Source organism: Silene latifolia, chromosome 7 (genome assembly GCF_048544455.1).
Source record: "Silene latifolia isolate original U9 population chromosome 7, ASM4854445v1, whole genome shotgun sequence".
NCBI lineage: Eukaryota > Viridiplantae > Streptophyta > Magnoliopsida > Caryophyllales > Caryophyllaceae > Silene > Silene latifolia.
The window spans coordinates 118,731,855-118,751,571 of NC_133532.1; the positions used below are offsets into that span (position 1 = coordinate 118,731,855).

Here is a 19,717-nt window from a genome sequence, read left to right on the forward strand (position 1 = left end):
AATCAGTCACAGTAAAAGATTTAGATTTGTCTTATATGCTAAAATGAGATGGGTACTTACCCGTTTTAATGTTAAAGCGGGATACTTTTATTTTAAGAGAGTCTAACCGGAGACAAACCTAACACCATACATAAAATACAAATTGCATGAATATGGTTCAAATAGTAATTTTATATTACTTAGAATAAATTAAAAGTAATGTTAATTAATACATGGCTTAGTCAACATTACTTTTAATCTATTCTAAGTAATATAAAATTACTATAAACCTAATTATTTGACCCATAACCTCCCATATTCATAAGTCATGTACTCCGTAACTCATAACCCTCCAATCTCTATGTACCCGCATTCTTCGTAAATTTTGCTGCCTTAAAGTGTAAAACATATAACCCTACCACTGCCAAAATCCTGCCGCCTTATATTTCACCTGCTTCTCATTACACTTCCGTCTCACCTCAATACTGTAGCCTCTTCAAGATTATTGGTGCACCAGTTGAACTCTTAATCTCGCAGTTCTGCTCTCTCTCTCCCCCCTCTCCCTCTCATCCTTCATAAATTTTTCTTGTATTCTTCGATTTCAATTATAAAAAAAACGTAGGTGAATTTTTTTGGCCATATTTTTCAGGTTCAATAATTTTTTTATTTTTTTATCAAAACAATTCTGACTTTCTTCTTATTTAACGTAACAATTAATTTTTTTTCTTTCTAACCATTAATTTGAAATCTCGAAAATTTCTGGAAACTTACTTTATTTTCAAGTTTTTTTTTTTTTTTCAGTTTCAGTAATTTTAACGAATAAATATAATTTTTTAAAACTTTATTTCCTCATTTCTATCTCATTGCATTCACATTATTTTACTAAGGTTTGAATAAATATGGTATTTAATATTTTCTTATTATGTCTTACTAATTTGATTATAAAGAAAAATTAGGTTGTTTATGAGTTGTATTTATTAATCCAGTTAATTAATGAGTTTATCTTAATAAGATCAAGTCTGAATTATATTTTTTAAATTTTTTTCTTACTAATTTGTGTTCTTTAATATATTTGTATTTAAGTGACTTATATTTTTCCGATTTTTCGAATTTTTTTCCTCAAAGTACGATGAACTCAGTTGTGCACTTTTGAAAAAGAAAAAAAAAATGCAAAACAAAATGAAGCATAGGAAAGAGAGTAATTAAATAGTTACAATGATCATGGTTGTCCCTACCTAAAAAAAGTGTTTTCAATTCCATCAACCAATGGAAAGCCAAGAAAAAACCTAGCTTTTATACTAGGTAGATTTGTATTCCATGGATTAATGTGATTCCCTAGTTAATCCCTAAGAATTTGTATTCCATGTATTCCATGAATTTGTATTCCATGAATTTGTATTCCATGGATTAATGTGACCATTGGGAAAAAGTTATTGTGCAGTAAATTAATGCATTCTCAGTCGTTGAAATTTCTGAATCAATACAAATTACTTCTATAAATAAGAAGATTATGTCATCAATTTTTCATATTACAAATTATGTTGTCAACTTCAAACAGTAATAAAATAACACCAATGGAGAATCCAGATCCACCAGTCGAAGAAGTCAGAAACTGGTTAGAATTACCGTGTGACTTAATGCTGATGATTCTCATGAAAGTAGGGGCGTTTGATATCCTTGAGTCCGCTCAGTTTGTGTGCAAAGTCTGGTACACTTTGTGCATAGAACCCGTCTTCTGGCGAACAATCCATATTCGGAACGTCAAGTTTCCTCATATGGTGCTTAAGTACGAGAAGACGATGTTCAATGCTGTCAATCGTAGTGCTGGTGGTTTAATTGATCTTAGTATCGAGGGTTTTGGTTCTGATCAGCTTTGCTCATACATCCATCTCAGTATGTTGTTTTCTCCGCTTAGTCGCTTACTGTCATTTATTATATCAATACTATATATTAAATCCAGAAACCAATGAATTTCAATATAATTAAAGAAAGTTATACAAATTAATTTTACTATATACTTTTTAAATCACTAGCATTGTGTGATGAACCCAATTAAGGGATCTCAATGCAAATCAATACTATATATTACATCCAGAAACTAAGGGATTTAATGTAATTAAAGAAATCTATGCAAATTAATTATACTATATAGTTTATTAAATGTATAGAGATGTTAATTATTTAACATACAAAAATATAATATAAGTAGGTTATAAATAATTCAAATAAGATTTCATAATATATAATATTGCATAATTCTTTCAATTTGATTTAATGAGTAGTAAAAGTAATTTCGTCAGTAGAAGAGAATTGTAGTAACATTGGATATAGTTATATGATACTAATCCCTCATTTAATAGTAAAAGTAACAATATTATCAGCGAGATTAGTGAGAGTGGTAGAAAAACAACGGGAGTAGTGAAATAATCAATATTAATGTGCCAATAGTGAAAGTAACAATAATTACGGCAGAAATAGTGAAATTATCAATATTAATGCGGCAGTAGTGACAGTAACAATAATAACGACGGGAGTAGTCAAAGTAACAATAATTACGGGCAATAGTGAAATGTTATTACTATTGTGTCATTAATAAGAGTAAAATATTAATAGCGGGAGTAGTGAATTTGTCTCAAAATTTATTTCATCGTAATTTTAAGATATATCATTGAAAAATATATTAATGATAAATTTGCGGGGAAGTGGTAAATGCCCCCCTTAACTTTACTTAATAGTGAAATCAACCCCCTTAAGTTTGGTTTGTTGTAATTTACCCCCATAACTTTGCATTTAGGTGAAATCAAATCCCAATTATTTTTAGGTTAAAGCCTCCTAAGGAGGAATTGCGAGGTCCTGGGTTCGATTCCCTAGATGAACACTTTCCTGGGGACCTGACGGCCGGAGAGGGAATAATCCCCGCGGGAAAGAACTCACATGGTACAGGCGCCTAGCAGGGTGGGGTCCTGTATCCGGGGAGGATCCAACCTCCTCGTCATCAAAAAAAAAAAAAAAAATAAATAAAATAAAATAAAATCTCGCCGGAAAAATCAATATACCACCAATATCTCATCAATAATTCACCCTCAATACAAATTTCTCACCGGAGAAAAAACTCAAATTCGATACATTCCATGTACAAGAATACAATTGTACATACACTGATGCACATTATATATATTTGCACGTATACTTCTCCTTTTTTGCACCTTAGTAAAACTACCTTCGTTGACTTGACTTTGCTACGGTCTTCCATCAATCCTACTTTTCAACTATACTGAAGTATACTCTAGTAAAGGTTTATTGTGAAGTTCCATGTCTACACATTCTCTTCAAGCTAATTCTATGGTTTATCATCTTTTTGAAATTATTAGTGGAGAGTCCTACATATAAACGTGAATTCATAAACTCGTATGTACAGTACGAAGATATAATTAGAGTTATTTAAAGCCGGTAAACCAAATCAACCAAGAAGATTAATGTCCTTTTGACTTGGGATGCTATATTAAACAGAATTACATAATTTTGAGTTAAGTGTCTCAATCATTACGAAATAGTGATGGTGTATAATAGCAATTTACCGATTCAACAGCGACAAACTGCAATATATGGACTTTCCGGCGAGATTTTCGCCGGAAAAAAAAGTGGGGTTTAATTTTACTTAAAAGGAGAGTTAAGGGGGTAAATTGCTACAAAGTAAAGTTAAGGGGTTTGATTTCACTATCAAACAAAGTTAAGGGGTCATCTACCACTTTCCCGGATAACCTTTGTGTTATGCAACTTTAAGTAATTTTATTTAATGAAAAAAATATTAATGTTAAGTAGTGATAGACCGGGCAAAACCAGGCACCAATATTAGTTGATATTCTATTGCAATAAACCGTGTAAATTTTGCTTTGTTTGAACTTGAATCGATCTCTTTTAGATGGATTGAGCTAACTCTGGTCTTATTGCAGATCGAGGCAACTTAAACGCCTACGACTTGCGAATTGTGATACGATATTATCTGAGAACGTATTTATGAAAGCACTCGAAAAGCTATCATCTCTTGAAGAACTTGAACTTACTCTGTGGGACTTTGAATATGCTGAACCAATTTCTGTTATTAACTCTTGTCACTCCCTGATTACTACATTCAAATTTAACAATCGATGTTCAACAAGTCCATATCAGCCAAGTGATAATGAGGCACTGGCAATTGCAGCAAGCATGCCTCAACTGCGCCATCTTCAGCTTATCGGAAATAATATGACAAATGTTGGTCTAACAGCAATCCTCGATTCATGTCCTCGCCTTCAATCCATTGACTTACGCGCATGCTACCATTTGGATCTTGAAGGAGATTTAGGGAAGAGATTATCAGAACAGATCAAGGACTTCCGACATCCAGATGACTCAACTGAGGACTATAACTTTCTTACCACTGATGATGATTTTAGTTACGATGATCCTTATGAATAGTGGCAATACCTCTAGGACTATTCTGCTCCTGAACCTGACTTATTGATGATAATCCGTCATTGCGACCATTTTGTCTGTAAAGTAACATTAGAAGCTGTGGAACCGTTTCAGTTTCAGTTTTTGTTTTGTTTTGGTGCATACCATTCGAATTAGTCCCAAGGACGGGTAACTGCTTGTAGATCATATGCCCACTGCTGCAAACCTGTTGAGTGGGATGCTGATAGATCTTCAATCAATGACAGACACTGAGAAGAGACCAATGTGTAGAAGAAACTCGGGATTTTCGATCCCTGGTAAGATCGAGTCAAATTTAATAGTAAATAATAACAGAAAATAGTTGCATAAAATTAATTACCTACACAACACCAACAAACCTTCACCTACAAGAAGAAATACATTTTGCAATTATCAGATGAATCAGAAGGCTCCGGAGTTTGAGCACAAAGGAAACATTAGATTATGAAGAGTTAATCGCATCCTCTACCACTTTTCTTAGAGTACCTCAATTGCTTGTCCAACTTTTAAGTACTAGGAGTGTATTTTTAGTCAGACGACGATCAATGAGCTGTATTGATACTGATATTGGACCGTTGCAATAAATATTAAGAGCATCTACAATGGTAAGCTAGTTGCCATTAGCTTATCTTTGCCACATCATTTTCTTAAGCTAGAACTATTTTAAGCTAGATTTTACTCCAATGGTTTAGCCAACTTATTACTAGCTTAATTGGACCCACTTAATATACTCTATTTATTTATTCAATTTCCAAATTTTCAAAAAAAAATTAAAACTTTATTAATAGGATTATTAGGATAACTATTTTCCTATTGGTTAAATTATATTTGTAGGTCTATTTAAGCAAGTAGCTCCATGGAGCTACTAGCTTAAAATTTTTTGGGCAAAGCTAGTCTACATGGCCAACTCCAATGGTTGAGCTACTAACTTGCAATTTCATAAGTCCCTAAGCCAAACCACTGGAGATGCTCTAAGCGCTCTCCTGGTAATAATGACTAGGGATCCTGAACACTCGTAAAGCTTTGTGGGTTTTGTAAACATTACTGGCTGTTCAGTTTGGTGAGTGTAGACAGCACAGAATTCATGTCGAACCGAAAGACACTGATAAATAATAAGTTAATGTTTCTGAAGAAGAACATCTACTGTTATCAGTTGTGTAAGATAAATGCAGTAGCTGTCATTCAGCACAGTTCCAGATGCAATTTAACCACCTCTGTGCAGTCAACAGTCAACACATGGGTACGGCTATGTACATTCGACCTTCTTCCTAAACCAACTTTCTAATGATTGCATTCTTAATTGCAGAGATCTACGGGGAAAGCAGTTTAGGCTATACCTGGTGCCATGTAGCTAACAGTGCCTTCAAATGTGGATGTATAGCCATTTTTGTTGAGGTGTACGCCAAGGATACGAGAAGTTCTGAATCGGCTACATGAGCTTCCCAGTCTCCATCCAGTCGAATGCTTGAAGGCTTCAATTCACAGTGAATGACTGGTAACTGATACCCCGAATGCAGGCAAGCCAATCCTTTGGAACTTTAAATACTTCCCATTATTTTACATGGTCTCTAAGACGGAACTTTAACCATTAATTTGACATATATTCCGTATATACATATATGTAATCTTTTTGGGTTGAAAAAATGAAAATTATATTTTGTGAAACATGTTTTGATGTTTGAACTTTGAAGGCTTCAATTCACGAAAATTGAAACATGTTTCACAAAATTTATCTTGGACGAAGCGGTCGTCGTCTACCTTAGTTATTTCAATTTTAATGTGGCAGATAACACTTCAAAACGCGGTTGCAGCAATATAATGTTCAAAACCTTAATAACTCGGTCATGTTTAGTCGCTATGGCTGATATTTCCTCCAAAGTGGTTACTATGCGTTTCGATTAGTGAATGGAAAATTAAACCAAGGCTTACTTTGGATGGATGATTTGACGGGAAAGCGAGAGATGGAACATCACTTATTCCCGAAGTAGCTTGAGTTGAAGAAAAAAGGGAATGATCCATTTTCTCTCCTACAAAACCAATAAAACTAACTTTATTTATACTACAGATCGACTCAACTTAGACGCCTCCGGCTTGCTATTTGTGACAACATATCTGCAAAGGCAGTGAATCGGTGATAAAAGCAGTTGAAAAGCTATCGTCTCTGAAAAAACTAGGGAACTTATTACTCCCTGCAACTTTCGAGGAAAAGAAACCGTACCTGTTATTAATTCTTGTCCATTGATTTCCCTCCCTTTCACTTCAAATCCCTTCAACACAGAGTTGATGACTACAGACAGCATTCTGGGAGCCCATGAGCACCAAATAGTTCAACAATCATCTCATTCCGCAGATTATCAGTGAAGGGAAATTTCAGTGAAGAAGAGTATAGAAGTTGTTGAGCACGTACAGAACAAATTCCGCCATCTTTCCCGAATGCAACAAGGGTACTACATAAACTACCCTCTCCGAATATTTTCTCGGTCACCAAATCCGAGTGCTCAGGGTCGAAAGGGCATACCAACCATGGTATTGGATGTAGACTTTCAAAATCAGAGAAAGATTTCATATTTAAGCCAACAAATACCACTTCAAAATCGAGTTCATGTGCCTTATTCTGATGATAATAAGTAAAAAGTTGGTCATAAAATTTGTCATAATGGTGACCTTCATAGCCGAGATACAAAATAACATCTTTGCCTAGAAGCGATGCCACAGGAACCTCCTTCTGATAACCAGAATCAATCCCGGTAACATAATCTCGTGACTTGTGAACCAATAATGACTCGAGGGTTACTGCTCTAAGCCGCTCTAATTCTCTTTCAAGCATGAGCTCCCTAGAGAAGGGATATCCACCTATTCCAAAGTGCCGTATTACTGCGTCACCATGAAGTTCGACAAATCTAGGTTTGGTGTTTATGATGATCAGCCTATCGTCAGTATTTCTGTGACAGAGTCGCCAAAGCCTTCGACTTACCCAGTAAACAAAGGGTAACACCCACCAAGATATTTTCCGTTCTTCCAAAATATGGTTGATACGATCTTGGAACAATTGAGGGTCGCCAATATCTTTAAAGGGCAAGTATACCAAGATAATATCAAACACCATCCCCGAATCACAACACCTTTTATGAAGCTCATCGAGTGTTGGTATCAAATTTCCGGTGTAGCATAGGTACAAACCCACACAAGTCTCTCGGAAATCTAAATTTCTGATGGTCGTTTTACTTGGCCCGCCTCCTGGATTCTTGCGGATAAAATTTGAGGGTCTAGGGTATGCCAAGACATTAGAGCACAAAAAATACTGAAGGCTCGCACGTTTTTTCCAAGAATCGTAGCTTTCCTCGCACTTGGTTATCACTGCGAACCTCTCAGGAGTAAAGGGGTAGGCGTCAGCTCCATATTCTAAGAAACAGTTAAGAGGTTTGTGCCACTCAACCCTCTGATTTCGATTTACCATCAAACAGGTGGGCTCTGAGCCGGAGGAAAAGCCAAGGGACTCGCATATCGCATCACATTCCGAGTAGGGGACTGCAAGAGAGAATGAGGGAAAGACAGACATGAAGTCGTTGAAGGCAACAACACTTTCGTTATCATACTCCTCACTGCAAACATGAACGACCATAACAAGTTCGAAACCGCCAAAGAAATGCAACTCAGAAGATACACACGACACGGCCTGGGCAATCGCCAAATCAGTGGTGGAACGGCCAAACAGAGAGAAACAACATATCATCACAACTTTCACCTCAAAGATATCATCAAATTCAACAAGATCAATAACTTCCTTGTTACTGCTATTACGAATCAGCCCATGACACGTGCGCATATGATTTGCTAAAAATGATCTCACATTAAAAATCGATCCTCTCTGTATAGAAGATGTTTCAGAAATCAGCATTCTTGTATCCAAGTCAAGAGCATTACTACCGTCATTGTTATAAGTATCCATGTCGGCTGTTTCTGCTTGAGTAATAAACCGAAATTAGGAACAAACCAAAAAAAACGACGAGTTCACCCTACTGGAAAGACATAGCAGGCATAATTAAGGGAGAAAAAGTCAGCAAGACAGATAATAGAGGTGTTGAGTTTGATTGTGTTCCGTTCTTATAATACTGTCAATATAAACTGTGGTAAGACGAATCTGGTCGATTAGAACTTAGAAGCAGCCCAAACACATATGGTAAATACACTATACTACTCAGTATTTGTGTTTATCATCTTTCTCCCTAAAACAATTCATAATAAGAAAGTCGTTAAATTCTTGTGGTTCAACGGATATCATCTTTCTCGCTAAAACAAATATAAATCTAAATCAACAAATGAAAAGCCTCTAATAAACTTAATGAAAAAGGACTTTCTTAAATATAAATATAAATAACGAGGGAGTAGTAAATCGTATACTTTCAATGCCTTCCCATGGCATGCAATCAAACTTCAACCTTCAACTTTCGCCAATTAGGAAGTATTTTTTAGACGGAAAAGAAACTTGGTTGATCCTCCTAATTAGAATCAACCTATATCATCCTTGCGGAAAAAAAGGATAGGAAACCTCAAGAAAGGAGACGTCGCCCGACTGTATGAACCTCTCGAAAACAGTACAAAACAACTGTCTCGCTCTCACCACCTCATTTGCTTTTGAAATAAGCTAATTAATTACCCTCTTTCTAAATTTAGTTAGGTAAAATAATGAGCTAATTATAATACCCAGATTAAGTAGCAGTTTTATCAATCACAAATTCTTGTTTAAGAAGGGAATATCCGTCTTAAACCTAAATCGTGTCAGATACGATAAATGAGACAAAAATAGGAAATTTCGAGTAATTCTAAAATTCAATTTGAAATTGAAGTTATACCAATTTTCAATCATCCAAAATAATTGAAAACATAGCAAATAGGAAGAAATTATATTGCTAAGCATCTTCTGTGCTAATTATACAATTGAAATCCAATCAGTACCCGAAATTTAATCATTAGGACTCCCGCAAATAGCGAGGGAGGGGCGGTTTCCGTATGATCCAAGAAAGGAGAATATAAATGGAAAACAAACAGAATTGACAGAGAATTATGAGAGGGAAAAAAAAGGAATTACCAAATGTGCGATAATCTTGATTCTTGAGCAACTTCTGGATGGACATAGAAAGGGAGCCAAGAGCGTCAATAGGCGTTGTAGCTTGACAACTATGACAAGAGTGTAACGCAATAGCGCCTTTATATAGTCACACTAGGTTGCACCAAAACGGACACGGGACACGACACTCCGATTTTTTCAGGACACGGCAAAAAAAAACTAATATACATATTAAAATAAAGGGAATTTAAAGGCCATTACAACCAATATCTAAACTTTGGTCATTTAAAGGTCACAAAGTCGTAAAACAACCAATAAAAATGTCTTATACATGAAAATCAAATGTCTTACCAACAACAAAATTCCATATTACAAAGCCAAATTTAAATAAACTTTCTAGTCTTACAAAATAAATAAAAAGCATGAAAAGTTTCAAATTACAAACCCCATCAAGCATCATTTCGTTTTCAATTCCCAACTTGTTCATACATATATACAAACACTATCCATCCCATACAATCATACATATATACAAACACTGCAATTTCTCAATTAATTTCCAATTTTTTTATCTCTATTATCGATTCTCCGATCACTTTCATCGCCGTCTTCGCACAATCTGCTTGTTTTCTTCGGTAAATTGATCCTAACTAATTCTAAATGGACTCTTGGTTGTGTTAGAGTTGAAAGGAAGCATGAAAGACAGTGGGAAAGTATTCTGAAAATTACCCCAAATCAACTAAACCCTAATTTTCGAAATTACCCCCAAATCAAACAAACAATATCCAAATTGAAAACCCTCAGATTTAATAACGACAACAACAACAATAATAATAAATAATATCGATTGATTTTCAGAAATTAATCCTAGATTGATTAATTAAACCTAGATTGATAAATTAGGGAAAGGTGAAAATTACCTGTTCAGTGAGCAGAACTGCAGAAATCGTCGGCAAGCTGACTTCGACCAAGAAATAGCGGCGGCCGGCAGCCGGAGGAGGCGAGGCTGACTGGCGAAGTGGGGAGTGGCGATTGCCTAGAAGGAGTAAAGGAGAACCAGAAGAACTGGAGAAAATTGATGTCGTGATATGATTCATATGAAATCAGATTTTGTTTTCAAAATCTAATATTAGGTGTGTCCACAAGACACGGGCCGTGTCCAACCTAGTTGGACCGTGTCCGACACGGTTTTTTTTAAAAAAAAAAATAGGACACGGTTTTTGGCGTGTCCAAAATGTTTCCAGGCGTGTTCTACGCGTGCCCGTCTCCGACACGGGAACGCCCAATATTAGGCGTGTCCGTGCAACCTAGTAGTAACATACTGTCATAGTAGAGTAGTAGAGACCTCTCAACGGGTCAACCGGATCGGTTCAACTTCATGTAGCTTGAGTTTCAATTTTTTAGTCTCGACGAATTTTGAGCAGAAGTTGGTCATAATTATTGCTAAAAAAAAGTAAGGGATTTTCTATACGGTACCCTCGTATTATTTTAGTTTCTACATAGTACCCTCTATTTTTTCAAAATCTATAAGGTACCCTCGTGTTATTTAAAGTTCTACATGGTGCCCTTAATCATAATTTCCGTTAACTTTTCTGTCAATTAGTCATTTTTCCGTCAAACTTGTTTGCTTAATCCACAATTAGCGCCGTGTTCATCAATACACATATTTATTAACCCAATTAATGATCTGTTTTCTCTTCACCCACTATCTTTTTCACCACCATCCCATCATCAGCTCATGATTTTCTTTCTCCTTTTGCTACCCACTTTTCTGCAACTTTTATTTTCTTATTTTAACAATATTTTTGGTAGTTTAGAAGAGAATTGAAGGTAGTGGTATTGGCGCAAAAAAACGAGCATATCAGTGTGTGGTTATTTTGATTAAGTAAAGAATAAATATGGGTATTATTGATTTAATGGCGTTAATGGTGAAAATGGTGGGAGGTAGAAGAAGGATTAAGAATATTAGTTATGGTGAGGTGATTGAGGAAGAAGGTAGATTAAACGTTAAATAAGGGTATAAGAGTCATTCATCTACCTAATTAGAAAATTTAACAAATAACTTAACGGTTTTCAAAGTTCAAGGTCACGGTTGGATTTGCATGTTGAATTTAGGGGGTATCATGTAGAACTTTAAAAATCGAAGGGTGCCATATAGATTTTGTAAAAATTGGAGGGTACTATATAGAAAAACCCAAAAAGTAATGGGTAGTTGGTTTGGATAGAAAATGTACCTAACACGACGTATCATATAATTCCCCTTATACTAAAATAATAAGAGTTCTCCAAAAATTTTCCGCCTAAATCAATTTGGCTATAATTGGGCTTTTATTTTATTAAGTAGGCTTTTATTATATCATATCTGTAATTTGACTTTTTTTATACGGAAATTTCCCATGGTACCCCTTAATTTTGTCAGATTTCCCATGGTACCCCTGCTTTTAAGAATCTGCCCATGGTGCCCCTGAGATTTCATTTTTGTGCCCATGGTACCCCTTAATGTAACCGTCGTTAAATGGACGTTAAATGTTGATGAGTTGGCAATAATTAGTAATTAAAAATTAGGAATAAATATGAAATAAAAATAAAAATTTGGACATTTCCCATGGTACCCCTATGTTTTATACATTTCCCCCCAAATATCATAAGTTATAAAAAAGAAGAACTATGTTCTACCATTTCAACTCACCAATCAAAAAATTAAAAAGTTCATGCATTTGAGAAGACTGTTTGTAGAAAATTAATCTTGGCTAATTTGGCTATGTAATTCGGTAGAAGAAGCTCAACAAATGTCCAACATGACAATGTTAGCTAAAAAAATTTGAAGAATAAATTTAGTTATGATGACATGAAGGCAAATATGAAACTTCTGTCCAAAATCCTACTTTACTTTAACATAAAAGTAACATTGATTATTTACGTGTTGATGTTGAGAGAGTAAATTGAGATGATACATAGAATGATAGCAAAATGATCACTTATCACGTTATTACATTGATCAAATCAAGAGTTAGTGGGGAAATTGTATAAACTCAAGGGTACCATGGGAAAATTCTTTAATTTTAAGGGATATCTGGGGAAGAATGTATAAATCACAAGGGTACCGTGGGAAAATGCATAAACTTTTATTTTTTCAACAAATTATGAATATTAAATTGATTTTCTCATCAAGCTAATCTATAATTAATATTGCCACGTCATCACAAGTTAACGCCCTTTTAACGACAGTTACGCTAAGGGGTACCATGGGCACAAAAATGGAACATCAGGGGTATTATAGGCAGATTCTTAAAAGTAGGGGTAGCATGGGAAATCTGACAAAATTAAGGGGTACCATGGGAAATTTCCGTTTATTATATCATATCTGTTATTGGGCTTTCATATGGATTATACTGAACTTTCGTTTTTTCACCGATTAGTTATTGGGCTTTCATCTGGATTATACCGAACTTTCGTTTTTCCACCGAATAATACAAAATATTGATAATAATAAATTTACAATTAAATTTCAAATTGTGTTAAATATCATTTTTATTATCATTTTCTTGGGAAATTCTATTGTGTACCCTTGAGTTTTTTGGTTTTCTATGTTGTACCCCTTATTTTTTTTATATTCTACATTGTACCCCTAAACTTCTTACTTATTTCTCCATCATAACCTCGTTTAACTCCTCATTAACTTTATCACTATCACTTTTGCCTTTATTCTAACTCAATGATGTTGAATCACCGTCCTATATGAGAAGCATCACAAATCACTTTTAATAAGCACAAACTACCATTAAAAACATTTGTTGTAATTCATACATTATAATGGAGATTTGATGAATTTTTAGTTAAATTCGTATACTCTTTGGTGGGTTAATGAGTAATCCGGCAAACTGATAAGTAAATGAGTAGGTTATTGAGTAATTGGAATGATAAATAGACGATTTAATAGGTTAATTAAGAAACTAAGTTAGCAAAGATAATAAATAAGGTCATGGTATAGATTAATGTATAGAGTTCAAGGGTACACCATAGAATTTCAAAAATGTAGGGGTACAACATAGAAAACTGAAAAATTCGAGGAAACACCGTAGAATATCCCTATTTTCTTTAATGTTTCTATCTAAATACCGTGCATTCGCGCGGGATCTATACTAGTCTAATCTAATGTCTAATCTAATCTAATACGTATTACATTAGAAGAGAATGCATAGAAAATATAAAACGACATACTCCTCATATTCTCCATTTTCTTCCCTCTTTCCTAAAACGGATTATTCAGGTTTTCTTCCCCTTTCCTTTTTTGGAAACTTTTAATCTTATTTTATTCATTCCTCTCTCCTATCACCAAACCCCACCCAACTCACAATTCCTTATTTAATTCCTAATTATTCATTTCTCTCTTCTATCACCAAACCACTTACGTCTTGCACTCTCACCAAATTAAAGTGGGAGGGCCAGTGGGGGTATCCATTTCCCAGCCACTTACGTCTTGCACTACCCACTTTCATTTGTGAGAGGGAATCTTCTATAATGAGAATTTGTGTTTACAGAGTTAGGCCCTGTTCTTTTAACTTAATTTTAGCAAATTTCAGTTCAGTAAAGCTCTATTCAGTTCAATTCAGTTCAACTTTTCTCTTTAGAAATTAAAGCCTTGTTCTTTTGTACTGAAACCGTGTGAATTGAACTGAACTGGACTTAATGGATCTGAACTGAACTAAAGTAAACTGAAGTAAAGAGTTAATTTGTGAAAAGAAAAGCTAAACTAAATTGAATGAAGGTGAACAAAACTGAATAGAGTTGAACTGAGCTGAAATTAAGTCCAAAAGAACAGAGCCTAACTCTTTATTCCAGTTCAATTCAGATCCATTAAGTTCAGTTCAGTTCAGCTTCATTAAATTCAGTTCAGTTTAGTTCAGTTCAGCTCCATTAAATTCAGTTTAGTTCAGACGATTTCACTCCAAAACAACATGACCTTAATTTGTGAGTAAATAATCAAACCAAAAACCAAAATTACCAAAAATTGGCTGGTGTAGTGGTGTGTACGGTAAGATGCTCGATGACAAAAAGTAACCAAGAATAAAATCAATTTTATGCAACCTCGAGTCCGACCTAATCGTATACTAGATGGAAACTCATATAAAAGAGAGTCAATATACTAGATGAACTACTCTACACGATAAAGAGGCAACTTTGTCGTCAAATTCAAACCCTAATGATAATGAATTGACATCCATGGCGACTTCGAATACATCCTACTTCAAAAGATCTCGAAAATGGTTAGAATTACCGGACGACGTAACTCTGTCGATTCTGATGAAGTTAGGGTCTTTGCAAATTCTCGAATCGGCTCAATTTGTGTGCACAACATGGTACAATTTGTGCAAAGAGCCCTCCATGTGGCGCACTATCCATATCCATAACTTTGACAAACTAAAGACGAATGTTATGTATGAGAAGATGACGTTCAATGCGGTCGATCGCAGTGCTGGGGGTTTAATCGATCTCGTTATCGAGGGTTTTGGGTCTGATGTGCTATGCTCCTATGTTGCATCTCGGTATATTATTATAGCATAATTTCTCAGTTTTTAGTTCTTGAATGATTGATTAATGCACGTATACAATTTTGTTGGTTTGAGGCTTGTCTCGGAATCGGTCGTCACCTATCTTAGTTATTTCGATTTGGCTAACAAAAATTTTAAATCTAAATCTTCTGCCATGTTGTAGTTGTCTTTGTTTCTTTCTGTTGGGTTTGTGCCTTGATTCTCTTAGTCGCCGCTTCGAACGACTATGTGGGGTCTGACATAAGCCTTTATTAGGTCATTCTGTATTAGGTCTTAGAGTTTATTATATAAACTCTCTAAGCCTCTACCTAACAGTCATGCTTAGCATACAGTCTGAATTTGTAATTGAAAACTCCTCACATGTCAATAAAATATCAATAAAACTATCTCCCTTCTGTCCTGTGGACGTAGCTAACAACCATTAGTGAACCACGTAAATCTGTGCGTTTATTTCTTATTGTTCTTTATTTGTTCTTTCTTGCTTCTGTTACAACACTTTCTAGTAACTGATTCATCGTCTTTACATTTTATTGAACTTGAATCTATATCAATGAGCTTGATAAAATTAACTTTATATTCTTACTGCAGTTCGACTCAACTTAAAAGCCTTCGGTTTGCATTTTGTGACGACATATCTGCGAAGGGAGTGATGGAAGCAGTTGAAAAGCTACCGTCTTTGGAGGAAGTAGAAGTTACTTTGAGCAACTTCCTAGAAGAAGAACAAACCGTTCATGTTATTAATTCTTGTCCTTTCTTCACGACTTTCAAATTCAACAGGATCCATCAATATACGGAAGGTGATGATGAGTCATTCGCAATTGCGGGACGCGTGCCTGAATTAGGCCACCTTCGGCTTATTGGAAACAGAAAATACGGTGGTCTATTTACACTCGTTGATGGTTGTCGTTATCTTCAGTCCCTCGACATACGAGCATGTAGTAATTTGGATCTTGTGCAATGTTTAGACAAGAGATTGTCGAAAAACATCAAAGATTTGCAGCGTCCATTTGACTCGATTAAGAAGTTTAGCTTTCGTAGCCTAGTTAACGGTAATAATTGCAATTGGTCCATTTGCGTTTATTTATTTACCTATTTTATTTAGAGTGTAAATCAAATACTCGATTGAACAACATATGATAATAATTATTGGGGCGACATTGACAGGTATGCAAAGGCAGGGATTGGAGCAGTCAGGAAACTGTATTGGTTTCAGAAGCATGATGTTTTTCTATGCTTTTTCGGAGAGCAAGAAAGCATTTCTATTGTCTATTTATGTCCCTCCCTCGCAAATTTCAGACTCTATAAATGGAGCTTAAGAAGGCAGTGACAATTGCTAGAAGCATTCTGAAATCGTGACTAGTAGAAATTGCCCTTATTTCACATGTAAGTGCCTTTCAAAATTCATATACCGGAATTCCTTCATTAAAATGATACACATCAAAATGAGATTAAGGGTAGCTTAGTTATTTGTCTCTTTTGTTTTATATTTCCCAAGTTATTAGTAGCCTACATAAGGGCATTACTTACATTGTAATCATTAATCAATAAAAAATTATGAATGTACTTTTGAGATTTAAACTCTTTCATTCTATTAAAAAACTTGTAAAATGGTTCATCATGAGTTTGGCGACAATAACGAGTAGCCATCAAATCAAAGAAGTAAACAAACTAAGGCAAGTAAAGGAGCCCTATATTTACAAAGACTAACTACACTAATTAAAGACCAATAGTTCAAAAACAAGCTTTAGCTAAGTTGCCCTCCCCCGGCAACGGCGCCAAAATTTGATAGGGGTAATAACTAGGTCGTTAAATGCTAGAATTAACCTACCAAATTAACAATTTATAAGCCAAACTATGCTCTAGACTACTCTAAATGAGAAAGTAATATAGTGCAAGTAAGGGTCGGTCGCAAGAGAAGGTCTTTTAGGCTAAATACTTGAATTGTAAACTATTGACTACTAAAGACAAGGTTATAAACAAACAAACAATGGTTATCAACAATGACCAACAATCGATAAACATAGATAAAAGGGGGGGTGAGTTGATTGGTAACATGAAACAAAGTAAAATTGCAATCTTGGTCTAACAAGCAATATAACAAACACTTGGTGAGTAAGATGATTCAATAATTAAGATAACTTGGTGCAATTCTTCCTTTGTAACCAACAATGGTAAAGTTTAACTCTTTAATAAGGGGTTGTTTGGTTCACTATGGGAAAATAGAATTCCCGGGAAGAGGAAATTCATATGAACTTAAAAATCATGTGAATTGTATAAATTTTGTTTGGTAGAATGTGGGAACTTAATTCATGTGGGAATTCCCACTTACTTAGGGGGGTCTAGGTAAGTGACTTCCTACATCATGTAGGAATTGAAGTTCCATAGGAAGTTCTACTTCCCATGAATTAGGCAACCAAACAAGACTTTATTTTGCAACTTCCCATGATTTTCCAATTCCCATGATTTTGGATCGAAGGCAACCAAACAACCCCTAATTCTCCTCTTATTATCTACCCAATACTTCCTAACCAAGATGTCAACATACACAAATTAAACCATCCATGTATATTCTTCAAGTTCAATCAACAATTCATTAAACCATGAACATAAATCAAACAAGAGCATTAAGAGTTGTGCCAAGGTTAGGAGCTAGGATCAATTCTCACAAGATTAAACCATACAAATGAGAAAAGACATGAAATTTCCTGTTTATTGCATGAATCCTTTAAACCAAATCAACAAACAACAAGCTTGCTCCAAATAATCCTAGATAGATTAAACCATTTCTCTAGAATTAGCAATAGTTGAACAAATAACAACCATGGATGGCCAACCCAAACATAAACTCATTCAACATGAAAATTAAGCATAAGTGGAATCACCGAAAAAATACCACGATTAACATTCAAAACCGGCTTTATGACAAGTTTATTCAACTTAAATTACCTAATTAGGCCGACACTATTTGACTCTATCAAATACCCCCACACTTAGACTTTTGCTCGTCCCGAGCAAAACACTAGACAAACAATTGAGCAAGTCTACAAGTGAGCAAGGGTGTAAATGATCACTCTTCCCTTACCTCTTCCTTCTTATATCTCCCTCTTGAACAACCACCAATTAAAGAGAAAATCTAGACTCAAAGTTGACACAAACTCTTCACTCACTCCCCCGCCTTATATCTCCCTCAAACAAGGACACAACACACCACCAACTCCGACTCATCACGCAACTCCACCCTTCTTATATCACCAAAGTAGTAATGGTCACTCTTGCCTTATCCCAAGGCAATAGCAAAGTGACCTACACAATCCTCCAAATCATTCATACTCCCCTTATATCACCCCCTTATCACTCCAAACAATGCAAGTTAAGCGACTAAGTTGGCCAAACACCAATAAAGATCAACAACCTAGTAGCCAACATGAAAAACCACCAATTTCAAGCAATTTTCTTTGACTCAAAAAGAAATTAAGTCCTAAAACTAGCCTCCTTCCAAGACCCTCCTTATCACTCCCTTCTTGTCCCTTCATATTTTTGGTGTTGCTTTTTCAATTTTTTCATTTTTTTGTTGAAAATCCCTCATTTTGCCTAAGGTGCCCTTTCGGGTTTTCATCTTAGCTTTTCCTTTCTTCTCATCGGTGGCTCGCAACTCGATTCTTCATTTTGCCCGGAATGCCCTTTCGGGTTTTCATTCCGTCCTCGGCCACCTTTTCCAATCTTGCCTAGGTGCCCACCCTTGTGGGTTTTCACCTAGCCGGAATTTTTAATTTTATTTTATTTTATTTTTTTCAAAAATATGCATCAAAACATGAAATAAAGCTTACATATGTTACAATCAAACTCCTCTCCCACACTTAGTTTCCACATTGTCCTCAATGTGGAGGAGAGTACTAGAAATGCAAAGGAGAGTAAAGAAATGTAAAAGGAGTACGGGTTGCCTCCCGTAAAGCGCTTTTGGTTTTCGTCGTTTGCTCGACGCCTTTTAATATCTTCTTCTTTTCAAGGGTCAAGAGCGGAACAAGTCAAAACCCTTAGCAACTTATCAAATGCGTTAGCCCGTAGACAAGAGCCATGACAATAGCAAATACCACTCATATAGCAAGCATAAGTAAGGACTCAAAAATACATTTCAGCTTCCTTCAATCCATAACATTGATGCTTATTTCTCACTTCTTTCTGCTATTAGACACCATATGTTGATGAACGTCACATCTAACTACTATGGCCATGCTGATATGTGGAGCATCTATTTTAGGAACTTGAATTCTGCTAGACTTCAGGTTCTCAGCTTCCCAAATGTTTCCTGTTTGTGATAGCTACTAGTAGTGTTCTAACAAGCTACATGTCGAAATTAATTTTCAATCTAGGTGGTTGTGTTTTTCTTGCAGTGGGGAATACTATCTTAGGTAGCATTTCTGAACCCCATAGAGAAACCCATGTCGTGTTCTCTACCCTTGAGGACAATGGTGATTTTAGGGGTGAGGAAGATACTGGTAGAGAATATACTTGGCATTTGTTCAACCCTCTGACCTTATGGTCTCATTTCAGTGCTAGCTGGACAAACAATGGTCATCTGTTACTTACTTTTGTTTTTGACCCCGGAATTTTGTTTTGCCAATCTGATTTGTGGGATGTCCACTTC

General features: G+C 35.4%; 4 protein-coding genes across 13 annotated transcripts in view; 2 read left to right on the plus strand and 2 right to left on the minus strand.

Moving 5' to 3' along the window:
• Positions 1-4,024: 4,024 nt before the first annotated feature.
• On the minus strand, positions 4,025-6,471 carry LOC141592729 (G-type lectin S-receptor-like serine/threonine-protein kinase SD2-2). Of its 3 annotated transcripts, none has more exons than XM_074413515.1 (4): positions 6,382-6,471; positions 5,790-5,924; positions 4,447-4,639; positions 4,025-4,308 (listed from the first exon to the last, which is right to left on the minus strand). In XM_074413515.1, exons 1-4 carry the CDS (start codon positions 6,469-6,471, stop codon positions 4,211-4,213), a joined length of 516 nt encoding a protein of 171 aa, XP_074269616.1. In that variant the 3' UTR covers positions 4,025-4,210. The 3 variants fall into 3 exon arrangements, with proteins under 3 accessions (XP_074269616.1, XP_074269615.1, XP_074269617.1); XM_074413514.1 differs by having other exon boundaries at positions 5,790-5,988; positions 6,382-6,469; XM_074413516.1 differs by adding an exon at positions 4,793-4,817 and having other exon boundaries at positions 4,025-4,639; positions 5,790-5,988; positions 6,382-6,469.
• On the minus strand, positions 6,401-10,655 carry LOC141592728 (putative nucleoredoxin 1). Of its 7 annotated transcripts, none has more exons than XR_012521207.1 (4): positions 10,441-10,655; positions 9,542-9,575; positions 6,671-8,415; positions 6,401-6,479 (listed from the first exon to the last, which is right to left on the minus strand). XR_012521207.1 is itself a non-coding variant. In XM_074413512.1 (3 exons), exons 1-3 carry the CDS (start codon positions 10,615-10,617, stop codon positions 6,740-6,742), a joined length of 1,881 nt encoding a protein of 626 aa, XP_074269613.1. In that variant the 5' UTR covers positions 10,618-10,655; the 3' UTR covers positions 6,401-6,739. The 7 variants fall into 7 exon arrangements, 5 of the variants coding, with proteins under 5 accessions (XP_074269613.1, XP_074269612.1, XP_074269609.1 ...); XR_012521206.1 differs by having other exon boundaries at positions 6,401-6,564; XM_074413512.1 differs by having other exon boundaries at positions 6,401-8,412; positions 9,542-9,572.
• Positions 10,656-14,739: 4,084 nt separating this feature from the next.
• LOC141592732 (ABC transporter C family member 12-like) overlaps positions 14,740-19,717 on the plus strand; it is a 70,454-nt gene continuing 65,476 nt past the window's right edge. For both annotated transcript variants that reach the window (XM_074413521.1, XM_074413520.1), the window contains exon 1: positions 14,740-14,953. The gene's annotated coding sequence lies outside the window, so the exon portion shown is untranslated. The remainder of the gene's footprint in view (positions 14,954-19,717) is intronic.
• Positions 14,744-16,833, plus strand: LOC141592733 (putative F-box/LRR-repeat protein 9). Its single transcript, XM_074413524.1, has 3 exons — positions 14,744-15,066; positions 15,661-16,121; positions 16,237-16,833. The coding sequence occupies exons 1-3, from the start codon at positions 14,744-14,746 to the stop codon at positions 16,386-16,388; spliced, it is 936 nt and encodes a 311-aa protein (XP_074269625.1). The 3' UTR covers positions 16,389-16,833.